This window comes from Gigantopelta aegis, chromosome 14, assembly GCF_016097555.1.
Source record: "Gigantopelta aegis isolate Gae_Host chromosome 14, Gae_host_genome, whole genome shotgun sequence".
Taxonomy (NCBI): Eukaryota; Metazoa; Mollusca; class Gastropoda; order Neomphalida; family Peltospiridae; genus Gigantopelta; species Gigantopelta aegis.
In genome coordinates this window covers 22,933,703-22,953,726 of record NC_054712.1, presented here as the reverse complement: position 1 = coordinate 22,953,726, position 20,024 = coordinate 22,933,703, and the positions used below count along the sequence as shown (strand labels likewise).

The 20,024-nt window shown below is 33.7% G+C and overlaps 1 protein-coding gene across 1 annotated transcript in view; it reads left to right on the top strand.

Moving 5' to 3' along the window:
- The first annotated feature begins 4,937 nt into the window (after window positions 1-4,937).
- Window positions 4,938-20,024, top strand: part of LOC121389015 — a 210,918-nt gene continuing 195,831 nt past the window's right edge. Inside the window, exon 1 of the mRNA XM_041520607.1 lies at window positions 4,938-5,183. Coding sequence (XP_041376541.1) covers window positions 5,087-5,183 — 97 coding nt within the window. The 5' untranslated portion in view covers window positions 4,938-5,086. The remainder of the gene's footprint in view (window positions 5,184-20,024) is intronic.

Below are 20,024 nucleotides of genomic sequence, written 5' to 3'. Positions count from 1 at the left end.
TTTATTCCTCGTTTTATTTGCCTGCTTGGGAGTTATGTGCAAATAATACGCGCTATTAGGCTTAGCAGGCCTTTTTTTTACGTTCTGTAATAAAATAAAAGAACTGTAAATGTCACAGTGTGTTAAACTGCATTCAGTTACGCAAGCAACTTAAGAAAGAAGATACAAGTGTGTAGAAAAATGTTTTGGAAGCAATAAAATGCTGGCAAAATGTTTGGGAGTTTTTAAATATGTAGTTTTGTTCAGATTTTATAAAAAGAAAAATATAGGGCAGCAACCCCCGAGACGTGGGGGGGGGGGGGGATCAGGGTGGTGGTGATAGTGGTGATGGGGTGGAAGGAGGGGGGGGCGGTATCCAGTGCTGGAGCACATCTTCACATTCCGGAATAAGACGATGGAAACGTTCGGACAAAATGAGCAAAGCTGAAAACGTTTCACCCTGTATTTTCATCATTCTACCCACAATTTATTAGTTGTAATCCATGTTATCCATGTCAAAATACAGTGATTCGTTTGGAACCCTTTATAGGTGTTTTGTAGTAATGCAAATAAACGTTTTTAAACAAATTCGGCACTTCGTTTAATTCAAGCAAAAACCAGCATGTGAGCCCGTACGCCTATGTGCAACCCAGTTTCAGTGTCTAAGGTGCTATGAAAAAAAGAGAAGAAGTTTGTTTTGTTTAAAAACACCACTAGAGCAGATTGATTTATTAATCATCGGCTATTGGATGTCAAACATGTGGTCATTTTGACATACAGTCTTAGAGACCGCTACATGTTTCCATTAGTAGCAAGGGATCTTTTATATGCACCATCCCACATACAGGATAGCACATACCACGGCCTTTGATATACCAGTCGTGGTTCACTGGCTAGAGCGAGAAATAGCCCAATAGGCCAAAAGGTGCTTTGAGTCTCTAAGGCCGTGGTATGTGCTATCATTTTCGTGGTATGGTGCATATAAAAGATCCCTTGCCGGTAATAAAGAAAAATATAGCGGGTTTCCTCTCTAAAACTATATGTCAAAATGTTTGACATCCAATAGCCGATGATTAATATATCAATATGCTCTAGTGGTGCCGTTAAACAAAAGAAACGTTTCATTACTTAAAGGACTACGTGAAAAAAAGGTTTCCTTTTTAATCAATCTGTAATAGTGGAGCTAATTTTAATTATATTGCTTTTTAATTTCTGTTAATTTAATTTCTATTACAAATAAAACATTATCTCATATTAAAATATTGTTAAACAAAATATAAAAATAAAATACACTAATATAAAAATGTATATTTAAACCATGCGTTTCCAAGCAGACGAATTTAATAATAACGCATCAATCTCGTGTTTTAAAATAAAATAAGAAAAACGTTCAGCACTTTAAAAAATAAATAAGAAAAATAATCATAATGGAAGCGATTTTAATTTGGTTTTTAAAATGTATTATTATTATTATTATTATTATTATTATTATTATTATTCACTAATAATTATCAGTGGAGATTTTGAGTTTGAATAGGATATATTTTTTTCAGTGGAGAAGTTTATTTTGGAAAAAGAACGATCACTTAAAAACGCTTATCATAGCTTACATATAATTTGTCTTCTAAAGTATAAAGATGTTCGTCAACAAATCTTGAAAGATAAAATTTGGAATAAATTAATATCTGTATAGCGTTTTCAATTTAGAATAAAATTTATCACCGACAGTATTTGTGAAGAATCTATTTAATATGTAATCTAAAATATAACTGTATGTGTATATTTTAATATAAAATATAACTGTATGCGTATATTTTAATATAAAATATAACTGCATGCGTATATTTTAATATAAAATATAACTACATGCGTATATTTTATATAAAATATAAGTGTATGCGTATAGTTTAATATAAAATATAACTGCATGCGTATTTTTTAATATAAAATGTAACTGTATGCATATATTTTATATAAAATATAACTGTATGCGTATATTTTAATATAAAATATAACTGTATGCGTATATTTTAATATAAAATATAACTGCATACGTATATTTTATATAAAATATAACTGTATGCGTATATTTTAATATAAAATATAACTGTATAAGTATATTTTATATAAAATATAACTGTATGCGTATATTTCAATATAAAATATAACTGTATGCGTATATTTTAATATAAAATATAACTGTATGCGTATATTTTATATAAAATATAACTGTATAAGTATATTTTAATATAAAATATAACTGTATAAGTATATTTTAATATAAAATATAACTGTATGCGTATATTTTAATATAAAATATAACTGTATGCGTATATTTTATATAAAATATAACTGTATAAGTATATTTTAATATAAAATATAACTGTATAAGTATATTTTAATATAAAATATAACTGTATGCGTATATTTTAATATAAAATATAACTGTATAAGTATATTTTATATAAAATATAACTGTATGCGTATATTTTAATATAAAATATAACTGTATAAGTATATTTTAATGACTTCTCAGTTAAAATCTGATGAACAATTATAAATACCCCTCGCATGTGTGGATTAAAAAAGAAAATGTTTTATTAAATCATTAAATTAACTTTAATTAATTACATTGTATTATATTAAATTATATTAAATATAAATTAAATTAAATTAATTATTCATAATTATTACTGTTAATTATAATTAACAGGTATATAATATACACAGACACATTTTGTTTTACATGTATGTTATGGTTATGTACATTCCATATGTTCATTTCATGTTTAAAGGGACATTCCCGAGTTTGCTGCATTGTAAGATGTTTCCGACTAATACAATATTTCTACGTTTAAAGTTACATATTAAATACATTTTCTTGTTTAGAATATCAGTGTCTGTATATTCAATGTGTTTCTGGTCGTCTTAATATTTGTAAAAAGCCTAAACTGGATTTTGTCTTCAGTATGAAAAAATATTTTTTAGGAAATAAAATGAAATTTAACCTAGCTCAAATATTAGAACAATCAGAAACACGTTTAATATACAGCCACTAATATTTTATGCAGAAAAAAATGTAATTACAGTCATCAAAAAGTCTCTGATAACATCTTAAAAATTGCAGCAAACTCAGGAATGTCCCTTTAATAGACGTTACACACGATATTGCTACCACTGTTCCAGTTTATGTTAACATTTATTTTATTACGTTCACGATAATTGTTTTCTACACCAAAACAACCAGCATTTTACGAAAATCGGATTGAATAACCGAAAATAAAATAAGTTATAAAAACATTTTCTCACACATAAAAAAAACCCAACCCATAAATTATTTAACAATTTGCATACACAATTTACTTTTAAAAATAAATGAAATATCGATGTAGGTTTAGATTGGACATGTATTTTTATTGACAGAATACACGTGTTCCGTTCATAATGAAATACACATACACTTATGGTTTTCAGTATTTAATTTTATACAAATGAAAGCTATTTCTCGTTCCAGCCAGTGCTCCACAACTGGTGTAACAAAGGCCGTGGTATGTCTATGGGATGGCGCATATAAAAGATCCTTTGCTGCTAATCGAAAAGAGTAGCCCATGAAGTGGTGACAGCGGGTTTCCTCTCTCAATATCTGTGTGGTCCTTAACCATATGTCTGACGCCATATAACCGTCAATAAAATGTGCTGAGTGCGTTGTTAAATAAAACATTTCTTTCTTTCTTTTATACAAATGAAATTAAAATAATATTGTGCATTATTATTTGGTCGGCGGGGATTACTTTATTTTGTGTTTGATTAAAAAAAGAAAACAACTAAAAAATATTTTAAAATCAAACAAACAAAACAAGATCCCCTCTCCGCACATCCGCCCACCCCCACAAAGAAATAAAGACCAGACACCTTCTCCCCAAACTTCGAAGTGCCCCGGAAATGCAGGGTTGAATAATAGTCGAACTTCTTTCTTTTTAGTGAGAGATATATCTGTATCTTGGGTGATTGCTTCATTTAATAATATTACTATAAAATTAAATTCGTATAATTGTAATAAGTGAACTAATATATAGAGCGTGCAATTAAAAAACAAAAACATTCAAAGCTTATAATTATTACCTGATTCGCCATACAGTGTTAGCGTATCCGATTCGTATGTTATCTTCACGAAAACTTAAATGCGAACGAATAAAATAACCTACACATGTCACTGCCATAAAGTATTAAATTCTTAACACCTGAATGAATAATATACATTATAAAATATAATATATAATAATAAAAAAAAACTTTAAAAAAAAAACTTACAAAGGACGCACAATTAGTATAATAATACCTAATGTTCAAAAAAAAGAAAAGAAAAAAAGGAGAAGAAGTCTTTCAAAATGCACAACAATAATTCTTACAGTATCATTGTATGTAAACTGACGCTTCAAACTACGCTCCGCCTACATATATATGCGGGGGAGTGGCGTAATAAGTATACATTTTCGGTTGGGCACGGAGTGTGTCAATCAAAGTAGTTATGCACGTACTTACGTTAGCAGGCTGAGTGACAGATGTACAAGCCGCGCGCGCAGTTCTATCAGCGATAAACATTTCACAGTTCTTGCTGTAAGGCTAAGCGAAACACACAGAGCAGACATCTGCCGGATATATAACAGTTTTTACTTGTTGGGTTTTTAAAAATATAAAACACTTATTTCTTATTGATTAGACAAATTATTATTATTATTATTATTTTTTAATGTTCTGCTACTGTTCGCTGGATTAAATTCTATACATCTGTTTGTGTTGGAAATGTTATAAAGATTATTTTTATTAGTTCGTGATTAATTCTTGTGGAATTGAACCTTTCGAACTGACAATAAAAGGAAAGGAATTATTATTATTTTTAATAATTTTTTTTCCTGTTTGTGGATCAGTGTGCTCAGTTATACACAACTCCTGTCGATTCCTATAATATGTTTCCCTTCAAAATCGCATTTATCACTGTCAGTTCGATAACGTTCGCTGGTGTGATATCGGACACCTGCACGTGACCTTCGTTGTTTACAGAGGGCGCTGGTTTTACCGGAAGTGGTTTGTTGAATAGTAACCCATCATGGCGCACAGCCATGACTGGATTTTACAATCAGCGAGTTTCTTCTGGATTTTTTCCTTACTGCTCAGCGAATCTCAGAGCAAAAGAACACAGACGTGTAAGTACAGTATCGTTAGATTAAACTGTTCAAATATTATGACCCAGCCGTTTTCCGTAGGTACCCTAACATCGTTTTTCCATCGGTAGGCTATAGCAGACGCCTTTTTTGTGTGTGCGGAAACAATGCCATCAATGATGTCAATGAATATTTGCGCTGAAATAAAATTAACTAAAAATGTATCTTTTACGATCCATAGAATACAAGAAGCGGAAATATAGCACGTTTCTTTATATCGATTTTATGCAAATATTAACCCACTTCCCAAAGGGTTTGGTCACGGATTCAAAATCGCCGGCGACAATTCAGTGACACACACTCTGCTTGCATTTTGACACCGACATGATAGTAAATATTGACAAAACCATGCGCTTTTTTTTTTTTTTCTCTCCTTGTAGGAACCTGCCTTGTCCAGCATGTAAAACTATAAAGCAGGGCTATTTTCTATTGCATTATAAATAAGGAAAAGTTCGACGAGCATTGATTAATGCGCGGCATAAACCCACACCGATCGTCTTTGTTTAGACGAAGCCCAGTTCGGTGGTCTCGGCACCCCTTTAATTGGTTTGGCGTTCACATGGCGAGCGGCTCATCACTGAGTAATATACAAAACAGCACGCGACTCCGACACGCATGGATGGAGCCAATGTTCAGGGAACTTTAATTATTAGTTTTATTATTTAAAAAATTTATTCTAATAAAACACTGTTAATTACTTTCATGTTGCATTTGTATATTGTTTTTATTTTTTAAATATTACTGGCTAAATATATATATTTGAATTTTTTTTTTAAGTTGCAACAAACATTAAACAAAATTCAAATATATTACATTTAAAAACAAAAAATTAAAAATAAATATATAAAAAAACAAAACAAAAACACACCTAACTTTTTAAATGGATAGGAGTTTTATTAAAGTGTTCACAAATCATTCAGGGGAAAAGGTTATCTATGCAAGATTAAATGTAAATTATTTTTTTTTGGGGGGGGGGGGGGTTAATAATAATCTTATATATTTTCTTATAATACAAATAAAATTACTTTTTAATTTTTTTTATAATTTTCTAGGGAAATCTTATAAACTTTTTATACAAATAAAATTACTTTCTTAAAATTGTATAAATTTGTATCAGCAAGTCTATTATCGTGTCATGACTTCTTCATCTAGGTTCATCATCCATCTGTTACATCATGTCAACAGCATTAGTAAAGGCCCATTGCATAGAATAATGACCTGTCATCAGACATGGTTTAAGTTATCATTAGTTATGCAAGTATCTACAATGTACATACATAATGTTATAAAGTATAGTGACTATACATTGTATTACATCAGTGTTATGATTGTACAGCTTTAATATCTGTATAACATAGTTAAGGTATACAGTAAAGATCTATGCATTCATTAGTCTGGCAGAGGGGGGGTGGGGGGGTCTTTAGCCCCCCCCCATAATTTTCAATAAAAAATATTATTGGTAGTAAATCTTACGGCAGAGATGAATTTTATTTGTAAAATACAGGAAATTGCATTTCAGGACATCTAGTTTTCAAAATTTTACATGGGAGCATACCCCAGAACCGCCTAGAAACTTTGCTTTCCGCCCTTGATCTCAGTCAACATTTTTTTGCCATGTCTGTTCATGATAGTGTTAATTAGCTTTTTTAATTTGATTAACAACATTTTATTAATTACACACGATATCTGCATGGATAACAATACAAAATATTCATATTATAACCATAATTTAAAAGTGTAGATACAGGTAAATACATGTACTAGAATATTTTATTATTAACAGTGTATGGTTAATTTAAACAATGTGCTATATACGGTACATGCTACATTTTGTTACAAAGTTTTAGTTTAAAAGTGTACATACTATTATTTTGTTATAAAAATGTATTTTATACAATGTAGAACTATCTTTTGGATTCTATTTATATTGTAAACATGTATATCAGAATTTCAAATTGGAGGTGGGTGAAGCACTTTTTAAAAATGGTGGACTTTTAAACAGCAAATATTCATTTAAATTATATATAAACATTTTGAACTAATTAAATCAAACAGACAAAACAACAAGACAGAAAAACAAAAAAACGCCAACCAAAACAAAACTAACTTTGCTATCACTATGGCCCATAGTATGGACCTGAATTACTTCAGTTTTTAGAAGTGTAAAAGTTATTATAAAAAAGAGCTATTTATTATAAATGGCCAAGATAAATATTTTAAATTAAAAGTGTGTAATAGATAGCCTAGTAAACAAAACTTAAGTCATTATTTAGTTTTATTGCAGTCCCTTTAACATTCACTTGGGCTAGGCAAAATTATGAATACTGTTGATAAAATAAATTACACTTACATGTAGGTCTGCATACATGTATCAAACAAATTAGATAATCTGGTGACATTATCTTATAAATTAATTAATTAATTAATGAAACTGCAGTACTTATCACCTCCCCATGTTATAACAAAGTGATGCAAAATTTGGACACAACTAGTTTTAAATCTGCTATTTTGTTTTCTCATTCTTATAAGATAAGAAAGTTCCTAATGCAAAAACAACTTTTTACAAACTCATGTTTTTGTCATTAATGTAGATACATTTCTCACCATTTAAAAACTATTTATGCCCATGGGGTGGTGCATTGGCTGAAACTAAAAATGGCGCAATATGGACCCACCAACAGGGATGGATCCTTGACTGACTGCACATCATTTGAGCACTTTACCACTGGGCTACGTCCCGCCCCATTTCCTGTTTACCACACACATCTATAGCTACTGAATGTGAATGTGTTGATTTCAACACAGGCAGATGTTATTCAGAAATGGACCGAGTGGTGAAATCAGCAATGGCCAAGGTGACCGGTACATGTATACTGTTAATACTTCTACCACATAATGGATCTTAGACTGACCGCACACCAAGCTGGTGCTTTACCACTGGGCTGCGTCCCGACTCCTGTGAATGAATTTTCATGTTTCTGATATAGGCCTAAATTTTTTCTCAATAGAACAAAAATAATTTTTTCGTCTGAAACAACTCCCACGATGTAATTTTATTTGATTAACATTTTTGCTAGTGAATAATGTATACATGTATATCAAGCATATGCAAGTTTATCTTCATCATGAATTATATATCTTGTGATGATTAGAGATTAATTTTCTATGATACGGTAAAATTGAACACAAATACGGAATTCAGTGATTAATATTGGAATTCTGCTTTTCTGTGTGGATTTTTTGTTAGCGTTTTGGGTGGGATGTAGCTCAGATGGTAGAACGAAAAACTAAATTTAAACTCGTTTTTTTCTTTCTCCAAAGTACAAAAGATTAATCTGTTGACCAAGAACCACTCTAATTAAGACATTAATAACAGGGCTGGCTCTGGCACTCTCCATATTCACCAATTGCGAATTTTAAAAAGAAATGACAACTTTTATTTTAATTTGGCTTAATAATTCCTTGTAATAATTGATATTTTGTAAAAAAAAATTACCCACCCAGGTTTCTGCAAAACATTTTAAAATTATTTAACAGGTAATTTGATGAATTTTTCTGCTCACACAGAGCTAGCCCTGAATAATATTTTAATAAAAGACATGTAACATTTTCATATGCTACAAAATCTACAAAGAACTATTTATTGGTGTATGTTTCACTTGCCTGCTGAAACAATGTTAACTTCATAAAAAAATATATATGTACAGTAAAGTACACTTATAATGAACATGCTTAGAAGGAACTACTGCATAGAACGAACCATAAAGTCCCGTTTCATCTCCCTACACATTAGTAGCCAACGTATGCAAATGTGTATAACGAACTCACTATCATGGTCCCTTCTAGTTTCTTATAAGAGTACTTTATTGTATATGCATTCAAATTTGAGTTGATTGTACAATAGTCCATTTGTGGTTCAGTCCATTTCAATGTTTTCAAAATATTGTTTTTTGTCATTCATAAACCTGACAAAATCACCTAACTCATTAAAACTTTAACACATAATTTACGTTAAATAAACTTGGGCATATCAATAAATCATGTTTGCAAACCAAAGTACCGATATACTACATTACAAAATGGTACCGTGACTTGTGAAGATATCCATAAATATGTATAAGAGATTTTCATTTCAATTAATTTTTAGTACTTGGATTATCATCACTTGACACTCGCTACATGTTATCAAAATGTGACAGAAATGGAAGAAGTGTGAGAATTGGAAAAGAAATTTGCTAAAATTAAAAGAAAAAAAATCACGCCTCTGCCAATGACAGTGATTTTTATCTAGTGGCAAAAAACCTGTCATCAGTAAAACCCATGACCTACGGCAATTTATACCACAGCTGTGGCAATTGCCATTGGTGCCCTCGTTAATTTTAAGTCCTACTAATGAAAAATTATATGTAATATTTTTTTTATGTGACCTAGCTTCTAAATGCATTTAAAGGATGTTGAAGACTGCGAGTCACGGGAAGAAAAATAATGTGAATGATATAATCTGAATGGTTAAATAATAAAAATATTCTTGATATTTCAACTTCAAAGGAACCTATTATCTGGGGATGATAATACAATGTGACACTTTCCACTTCAAATAATATATCTAGAACCATCACTGTGCTCTTAACAAATGACATCCAATCCTAAATTGTTTTTAAATAATAAAAAATATTCTTGAGACTGCAACTTCAAAGGAAGGTATTGTCTGGGGTTGATAATACAATGTAACACTTTCCACTTTTAATTCATGCATATAGAACCATGATTGTGCTTTAACAAATGACATCCAGTCCTAAATTGTTTTTGAAACACAATTCCTGTTTTCATTTCTCAGATGAGCTGCAATTAACGTCCTTTCCCAGGTTTTAATTTGCCAGGGAAGTGTGTTAACCCCTTTAATGCCAGCATAATGCATAGATTAAGTTGTGACACTCATGATTCTCTCCCTGGGCTTGAGGTTCTCACCTCAACACTGTCCAGGGATTCACACAGTGATACATTGTCTTAGGCTCACGTTGATGTACGGATTAAGTGATGGACAAATTGACACGGCTCCCAGATCTGTTTGCACACACTGTACATCATAATTTATTTCACTTTCCTTTCACCTTCCTTTCACCTGCCCTTACAATTTTTTTGAAACCACCCCAAAAACTCACTGTACTGTTAAACTTTTTAGTGGCTATAGTTTTTAAGCTGTAAGACTCTTTCTAGATCAAATGGGGAAGATAGGAGATATTGTAATTAGTATTTTATGACTGATGGATCTTGATTTTATTTCTTATTCTCTTGGCTATTGGGTTAAATTAAATTTTATTGTGTAGGACGTATGTATACAAAAAATATCCTTTTGTCTAAGACCCACCCCCACCCCCACCTCACCCAGGTGATCAATTCTGGAGCAGCCCTGAACAGCTGATGTCATTGCACTGTGCATCTGGCATTTGTTTAATAATTTATATTTTAAGTGCTTCTCACAGGAAGGAGTGTTTATTTAATGACAATCCCCAGCACTTAAACTTTTTAATCAGTGTGGGTAATAGAAGTAGAGACCTGTGCATATGGTCATTGTATATCTTTATTTTTAATTTTATTTTGTGTTTCATAAACATTTTTTTATACATGTATGTAGCTCTGCTGAAGTTAGCTGATTCAATTTCATTACTTCATGTCTGTCGATTCTTTGAAGAATTTGTATTTTAAGATGTTTCATAAATGACTGAATTATTATTTTCTTGTTCTATATTTCTGATGTATATATATTTCAATCCCAGCAATTGTCCATGGCTATCGGCAGTGCTGTGGAATTTTAATTGTTTGCAGAACATTTTTTGCTGTGGAATATTTTTTTTCCCACAGCATGTTTAGGTTTGTGGTGGACATTTTCTAAATTGCATGGGTTGTATTCACATGCAAGAACCTGATAAATGCTAGGGCTGGTAACTTTCTCAAACATTTTCAGCAGGAGCACAATTGACTAAAATATCCTTTAAAAATCCATGAAAGTAGTACTTGTACCTGTATGTAATTTATAAGTCATGGTAGAGTGATAATTTCCTGAGTTAACAACTGTAATTTTACACGTGAGATGAATCATTACCACATACAAGTGTGCATAGTTTGACATATGTTTCTTGTAAGCCCTAGATCAAGTGTTGCCATTTGCACCAATAAAACAATCCCATCAGCTCAAGATGTCTGATCCTCTTGTATTTCATTAGATCAATTTTGTCCTGGAAGTACACCATGCATCTATACACATGTACATACACCAACAAAACCCGCCCCCCCCCCCCCCCCCCAAAAAAAAAAACCGGAAAGGAAAGGAAAGGAAAAATTATTCTGCATCATAATGGAAACACATGCCAAGTGAATAACCATAATTGTCCATTAGTGGCTGGTTAGCAAGATTGGTTTTCTTGGAAGGGAACCATCGGAGAACTGTCAAAGAAGTCTATATAGTCTGATAAAATTAGCCTTGTTCCACCTAGGACGTTGTTCTCCGTCCAAGGTTTTTGTCCTGTCAGAATTGATTGGGCTCATCTCTGTTGGACATGTTGTTACTGCTCATGTTGACTTGCTCGTGTAATCGGCCACAGATGGGGTGTATAGTGTTCATCCCCCGTGGATCACCTGTGGTTGGGAAGTAAAGAGGTTGCTGAAGGTGCCACCGTTGTTTACACAGGGGACCAGAGTAGTCTGGAGGGCATCAAGTCTCAGAAAGCCATTAGTCCACCACCGTGTGGGTAATTGTCTTACACAACAGTACAAATCTCATCAGTGTTCAGTCTGGATAAACATCAGGCAGTAATGGAATTCAGTGGGGAAGAATTGTAGGGGGTGTGATGGGTAGGAGGGGGGTTGGTATAGGTGTAACATTGGTATATATATATGGGTTTGGGATACATTGGTGTGGATGGTTGAACCAGTGTTCATATTGGATAAACATCAGGCAGTAATGGAATTCCATGGAGAAGAATTGTAGGGGGTGTGATGGGTAGGAGGGGGGTTGGTATAAGTGTAACATTGGTATATATATATATATATATATATATGGGTTTGGGATACATTGGTGTGGGTGGTTGAACCGGTGTTCATATTGGATAAATATCAGGCAGTAATGGAATTCAGTGGGCAAGAATAATAGGGAGTGTGTGATGGGAAGGAGGGAGGTTGGTATAGGTGTAACATTTGTATCTCTATGGGTTTGGAATACATTGGTGTGGGTGATTGAACCAGTGTTCATACTGAATAAACATCAGGCAGTATGGAATTCAGTGGGGAAGAATAGGGGGTGTAATGGGGGGGGGGGGGGGTATAGGTGTAACACTAGTATATATGGGTTTGGAATACATTAGTGTGGGTGGTTGCACCAGTGTTCATACTGAATAAACATCAGGCAGTAATGGAATTCAGTGGGCAAGAATATGGGGTGTAATGGGGGGGGGGGGGGGAGGTATAGGTGTAACATTGGTATATGTGGGTTTGGAATACATTGGTGTGGGTGGTTGCACCAGTGTTCGTACTGGATAAACATCAGGCAGTAATGGAATTAAGTGGGCAAGAATAGTAGGGGGTGTAATGGGGGGGGGGGGAGGGGGAGTATAGGTGTAACATTGGTATATATGGGTTTGGGAGACATTGGTGTGTATGTCAGTGTTCAGTCTGGATACATATCATATAGTAAAGGAATTCAGAGGGAAAATGCTGTTGGGATCCAGGGATTGGTATGGGTATGATACTGGTATACATACTATATGGGAGACATTGTTGCAGGTGTGTGTGTGTCAGTGTATCAGTGTGTCGTTGTTCTATCCAGATACACATCATGCAGTAATGTAATTCAGTAGGAAATCATCTAGTTAGTGTGTATTAGTAGGGACACTGGTATGGGGCTGACACTGGAATGGGGAACATTCTGGGTAAATATCAATCAGAAAAGGAATTTAGTAGGGAAGATCAATGTGGGTGTGTAATGGAGGGGGTACATGGTATGGGTGTGACACTAATATGGGAGACATTGGGGTGAGGTTGTCAGTGTTCAATCTGGTATAAACATATGCATTAGTAGAATAAAGGAACTGTTTTGTTTTACACTAGATATAAACTATAAAGGTATTTCTCAAAGGCCCCAAAAGTACACTCTAGGATGGGGTTCCAGTTCTTTTAACATGATTTTTGTGCTTATATCCATTTAACATTTAAACATGTTATGATTGGTACACACATCAACCTTCTAAATGACTGTCCTGGACAGTTGTGGTGTACTGATTGGAATGAGAGAAAAAAACCCAGTCAGTTGAATGGATCCAGCGAGGTGGTTTGATCCTGAGATGCAAGCACCTCAGGCGAGTACTCAACCGACTGAGCTAAATCTCGCCTCCTTCCACTCATACAATGCACTTAATTTAATGGATAATAGTGGATGTGTATGGTTATTAACTTCTCTCTCACTAACCATTAACAAGTAATGGGGGCGAGATTTAGCTCAGTCGGTTTATTACTCATCTGAGGTGCTTGCGTCGCAGGATCAAACCACCTTGATGGATCCATTTAACTGATTGTGGTTTTTTTTCTCATTCCAACCAGTGCACCACAACTGGTCAAAGGCTTTGGTATGTGTTTTCCTGTCTGTAGGAAAGTGTGTTTAAAAGATCCCTTGTTACTAATTTAAAAAATGTAGCAGCTTTCCTCAAATTTTTCTCTATTTTAATGTTTGTATGTTTTGTTTAACCACTTCACTGGAGTACATTGATTAATTAATCATGAGCTATTGGATGTCAAACATTTGATAATTCTGACACGTAGTCATCAGAGAAAACCTGCTACATTTTTCCTAATGTAGCAAGGGATCTTTTATATGCACTTTCCCACAGACAGGAAAGCACATACCACAGCCTTTGTCCAGTTGTGGTGCACTGGATGGAACGAGAAAAAACCAAAGCAGCTCAATGGATCCACCGAGATGGTTCGATCCTGCGATGCAAGCACCTCAAGCGAGCACTCAACCGACTGAGCTAAATCCTGTTGCCTTTTGTATGAGTGGGAGCTGGTAGCAGTATGTGAACCCAGTTTGACTCTTAGCCATGCAGCCTAAAGACCAATGGCGTAACCATTATACAACTGAAGCTGGTGGTTCCAGTTCCCAAATGTTGTCATTCTCGACTACTCTGGTGACTGTGATGACTAATGGATGAAAAAGGACTACCATATTAATGCTGTTACGTTCATCATCTCCAGTTTACACATGCATGATCTGTATGTTGTACATGTTGGCTTTTGACATTCCTCCAGTGTTTGTCCCTAATCAATGACGGAGGCATGTCCAGCTTCTGAAATGGTCACTTGCGACATCGCGTGAAATCTCTGTGCAAACAGCTGCCGGTGAAAATGTGTATGTATCCGTGTGTGGACGCTGCTTGTGGGAGTTCCGTCACGAAGCTGGAAATGGCCAAGATAATATTGATATTTTACATCACTCATAAAAGTGAGATTTTCACTCAATTTGTCTAATGGACGAAACTTCTGCAAAGTGATAACAAGATTGACTCTTGTTTATTACAAATGTGATTTCTGCCGAGTGTTGTACAGATAGGGCAGTTGTTAGTCCCATGAGCAGTTCAGTTGGAATTCAGACATTCAGTCAGAATTATGATGCTTCTGAAAGCATATAGATATATATATAATCCTTATGGATAGAAAAATAGTCTATATTTTAATTTTTTTGCACTGGGGAAGAACTTGTCCATTTTCCATTATTGATTCAAAGAATAAGTATTATGCTATCATTACGATATAAGAACAACCTTACAATTTCTTTATTTTTGTTCATTGTTATAGCAAACTACTACAAATGAGTCATAAAAACAATCAACCAGACACATTATGCGTTTTTATACAGTCATAAAAGTTTTACTACCCCCCTCCCCCCCACCTCCATATCCGTCAATCTGATAATTAATAAAAATTAACGTCTGCTGATTCATTTCTCAAATGGTGTGTTGGGTTACATCAGATCAGTTTTGTTCAGAGGATGGCTTGTAACAAAAGAAAGAAAGCAATATTTTATTTAACAACACCAGGGGCCGTGCTTATAAAACTTTTATAGAGTCCAAACTCAATTTGAAATGACGTCACACGCTTACAATTTATATAGCGTTGTCACGACATTAGAGTCTCGAGACTAGACTTAAAAATTTTATAAGCTCCAGGCCGGGAAGGAATTTTTGTGTAGCTAATTTTCAGATATACATGTAGTATAGGATTTCCAAGAAAACACTTAAAATGTGGGTAATTTAAGGAATATCTTATTAACCAAAGACTAAATATTGTAGCCACTTTGTATAAAAATTAGCAATTAACTAATTTGGCAATGCCACTTTGTATAAAAATTAGCAATTAACTAATTTGGCAATGTGCAGGATGAGCCCTGCAGCATGCTCAACACATTTTAATTCAGGTAACAGAAAATATATTGCTCGTCTTTATATATTTTTCAAATTTATTTAGTAGGTACAACAGCACCAACTTTATCATCTGTCATATATCATCTGTCATACTCTAAACCAAGTGGACATGACAGTACATATACATCAAATTGCTTTGGTTTAAAATGTACTGAAGTGCTGTTAAAATGAATCTAACATTCCTTTCATTTGAGTTACAATGTAAGTCTGTATAAATTTCCTGTTAAAGTTTGTTTTGTTTAAGGACACCACTAGAGCACAATGATTTATTCAGATACTGGATGTCAAACATTTAGTAATTTTGACATGTATATAGTCTTAGAGAGGAAATCAACTACATTTTTCCATTAGTAGGAAGGGATCTTTAATATGCACCATCCCACAGACAGGATAGCATATACCATGGCCTTTGATATACCAGTCTTGGTGTATTGGCTGGAACGAGAAATAGCCCAATGGACCCACTCACGACTAGTTCTGGGTGAGCAGAAATGTTCACTAAATCATCTATTTAAATTTCAATAATTGCAAAAAAACACAGTTATTTTCAAATAAAATAAATATTAAATGAAATTTATTCGCCAAATGAAAATAAAATTCATCAACTGTTTTGAAAATTCGCAGTTGGTGAATATGGTGATTGCCAGAGCTATCCCTGCCACTGACAGGGATCGATCCTTGACCGACCGCATGTCAGTCGAGCACTTTACCATATGGCTAAATCCCGCCCCATTTCCTGCTTACCACAAGTCAAATTCTTGCTACTGATGTGAATGTGTTGATTTCAACACGGGCAGATGTTATTCAGAAATGGACCGAGCAGTGAAATCAGCAATGGCCAAGTTGACCGGTACATGTATACCGTTAATACTTCTACCACATAATGGACAAAGAGGCCACGGCAGCATCAGAGTGTTAAAAAATGTCTGCTGATTTGATAGATGTAGTCGATTGCAACTGGCGATGTTTCTATCAATACGTACGACATTAACAGTATTACATTGACATATTCTGTCTACTGGTCAGTATAATATACATTAGTAGGTTCAGCGAAACAGTCAATAGACGTCCATTACCAATATTTTACTCGTATGTATGAGAGCAATATTGGCAAATTGCGGATAACCTCACACGTCAATATTCCTTTCACGGAAACTTACACAATTACAGGTTTGAGGTCGGGTAATGCTGTACCTATCGGGCGCGCGGAGTTCCGCGATGTCAGTTTGGTGGCATCTTGAGCTGGAAAATCCTATAATTCTTGCAATCAGGGCTCGGAGGACCGACATTAAATGATAATGCAGCTTTCAGCTCATTTCCTATCATACATATTTGTAGACACTTTTACCACGATCACTGCTAGCCTGACGAGAATGTTTGTGCTCAGATTGGTTGACTTCATAAGTACCATCTGTTGACAGCTGTTTGATAATAAACTGTATTTTATATGACTTAATTATTTTGCCAAGTACATTTTTTGTACGGTACTTGTTTTATTTGTAAAAAAAAAGAATAAGAAAACAAAAGTACTCTTTCTTTGTTTTTGATAATGAATTAAGGATTATATCTTGACTTTCTGTCGAAATCTGTATATGTGCAAATGTATGTACAGTACATAATAACATTAATATTACAAAAACCAGTGCAATCTGTGTGACCCATTTAGATTTTAAAATTAAGTTTACGCACAAAGTTTAATCTAACCAATACATGTTTTAGAACTAAAACACTTAAACTAAAACTTATATTATAAAATTTCATGAAATGAAAGTTAAAAACCTAACAAAATTAATATAAACTTTAAATAAACTTTAAGTAATTTTTTTATGCTTGCTGGTTAAGACACATTTTTTTTAATGCAATGTTAGTATTAAGAATCTATTTTTGTATATCTGCATGATGAAAACAAGTTTGTTTTGTTTAATGACACCACTAGAGCACATTGGTTAATTAATCATTGGCTATTGGATGTTAAACATTTGTTAATTCTGACTATTCTGAATATTTTCTTTTTATGCATGATGAAGTAACTTAGGTTGTACAGTGTATGTGAAGGTACCCTACAAGTACATCCTTTCCACCAATGATATATATTACATTTCAGTATTTTATGGATGGTCACCAGTTATTCAATTTTACTCCATGAGCAGTAGATATTAAAAAATCTTACTAATTTTTCCCTGTCCCTGTAATAATTTGTAGAACAGCCCTAATTTAACAAACTATCCAATGCTACAAACACATACTGTTCCAAACTCTATACTGTTACGTATTTGTTCAAAGACCAGCTGATGAAGAAACAAAATATTTTGGTTATGGCGGCATATAGTTACATTTGAATCACACAGAGTAGTGTTGTAGATGGGATTCAGTTTAGTTAGCTCATACAAATATTTACTCTCTGTCTTGGACGAGAGTCTGGGCCGAACAAAAAACAACTGTTCATATCGAACAGGGTTGATAGAGTAATTAAGATTTTAAACGAGGCAAATAAACTAGCTGTATATATACAGTGGGCACTTTTAAATACCGGTATATATTTTTTTATGTTATTAACAAGCCCTTCGTTATGCTTAGACTAATTGGTTATGTTACGGCTACATTGTTGAATTGGTAGTTGGGGGGGGGGGGGGGGGGGGAGAGACTGAGGAAACAATCCTAAAATATAAAGGGGTTTTTTCCTCTTCCATTCCCACCCAATCCCCCTATCCCCCCAGAACCCCCCAACAAAACAACCAACAACAAAAAAACCCAAAACAAACAACCAGGATTTGGTGGGTTTTTTTTTTACAAAAACCAACTAAAAACCAATATTAAAAATAATTTCTACTGATGAGAATGGTATAGGTAGCTTAACACACCAAATAGCATTTCCTCATGTCAAAGTTTTGTAGTTGTGGTGTGTTGAGTTTATTGATTCGGTGGTGTACTTTTTGTATGGTTATGTTTTTACAACCCAACATTCCTTTTTTCTTAGAATTAAATGTTTACACTATACTGTCTATAGATACAAGCTATGACTACAATAATTGTGGTTTCTTTTTGGTAACTGCTCTTATATGTATACCTGACCGGCTGGCCCTATAAACAGTTATTTTGCATTAAAGTTCTTTTGCATGTCAGTAGTCAAAAGTTATTTTTAACTACCGAAGAACTTTCTCATATTTCTCACCCTGCCCATTGCCAAATCATCAAATTGCTCATTTTTATACTAAGTGGCTACAACTTTTAATATTTCGTTAATATAAATTAACCATTTTGTAATATATTCTAGATATCTGGAAATTGGCTAAAACAAAACTATTCCCAGTGTGAACCTTATGTGGACTTCAGTTTTGACAAAACTATTCCCAGTGTGAACCTTATGTGGACTTCAGTTTTGACAAAACTATTCCCAGTGTGAACCTTATGTGGACTTCAGTTTTGACAAAACTATTCCTAGTGTGAACCTTATGTGGACTTCAGTTTTGACAAAACTATTCCCAGTGTGAACCTTATGTGGGCTTCAGTTTTGACAAAACTATATTTTGCTTCATTTAATGTTGGGGCGGGATGTAGCCCAGTGGTAAAGTGTTTGCTTGATGCACGGTTAGTCTAGGATAGATCCCTGTCGGTGGGCCCATTGGGCTATTTCTCATTCCAACCAGTGCACCACTACTGGCATATCAAAGGCCGTGGTATGTGCTATCCTGTCTGTGGGATGGTGCAAATAAAAGATCCCTTGTTACTAATGGCAAAATGTAGCAGGTTTCCTCTCTAAGACTAAGTCAAAATTACCAAATGTATAATATTGGATAATAGCCGATGATTAATAAATCAATGTGCTCTGCTGATGTTGTTAAACAAAAAACTAACTTTTTTCTTTTAGTTTGATGTTCCGCAGTGTTGACAAGATACTAGTATTTAACTGTAGAAGTTTGACATTTACATGCACATTGCAGGTCTTAACATGGGTGTTAATGCTCTTTATGTCTTTAATGTAACATTTATAGGTATATATATATCAAGCTTATATATGTCATACAACAGCATTTCCTTTTGTAAGACAAGAATTAAAACAAATGACTTTGTCTTAAAACCGTGAACTTCAAGAAATGAAACAAAGTTAAAAAGAACATAAAACTTGACATTTTGTCTGTATAATTGAGACTTCAACAATATGATGAAAGCGAAACACTCACAGATATGAAAAGGCATAATGCAATAAATGCACTGGGCTAAAATTCAAGCTAACTAGTTTCTGTTTAAGACTTGTCAGTTTTCACTATGTTCGATGTTTGACGAGCGTAATAAAAATAACATCTTAATCCAACTTAATAGTCTCGCTCCAGCCAGTGCACCACGACTGGTATAT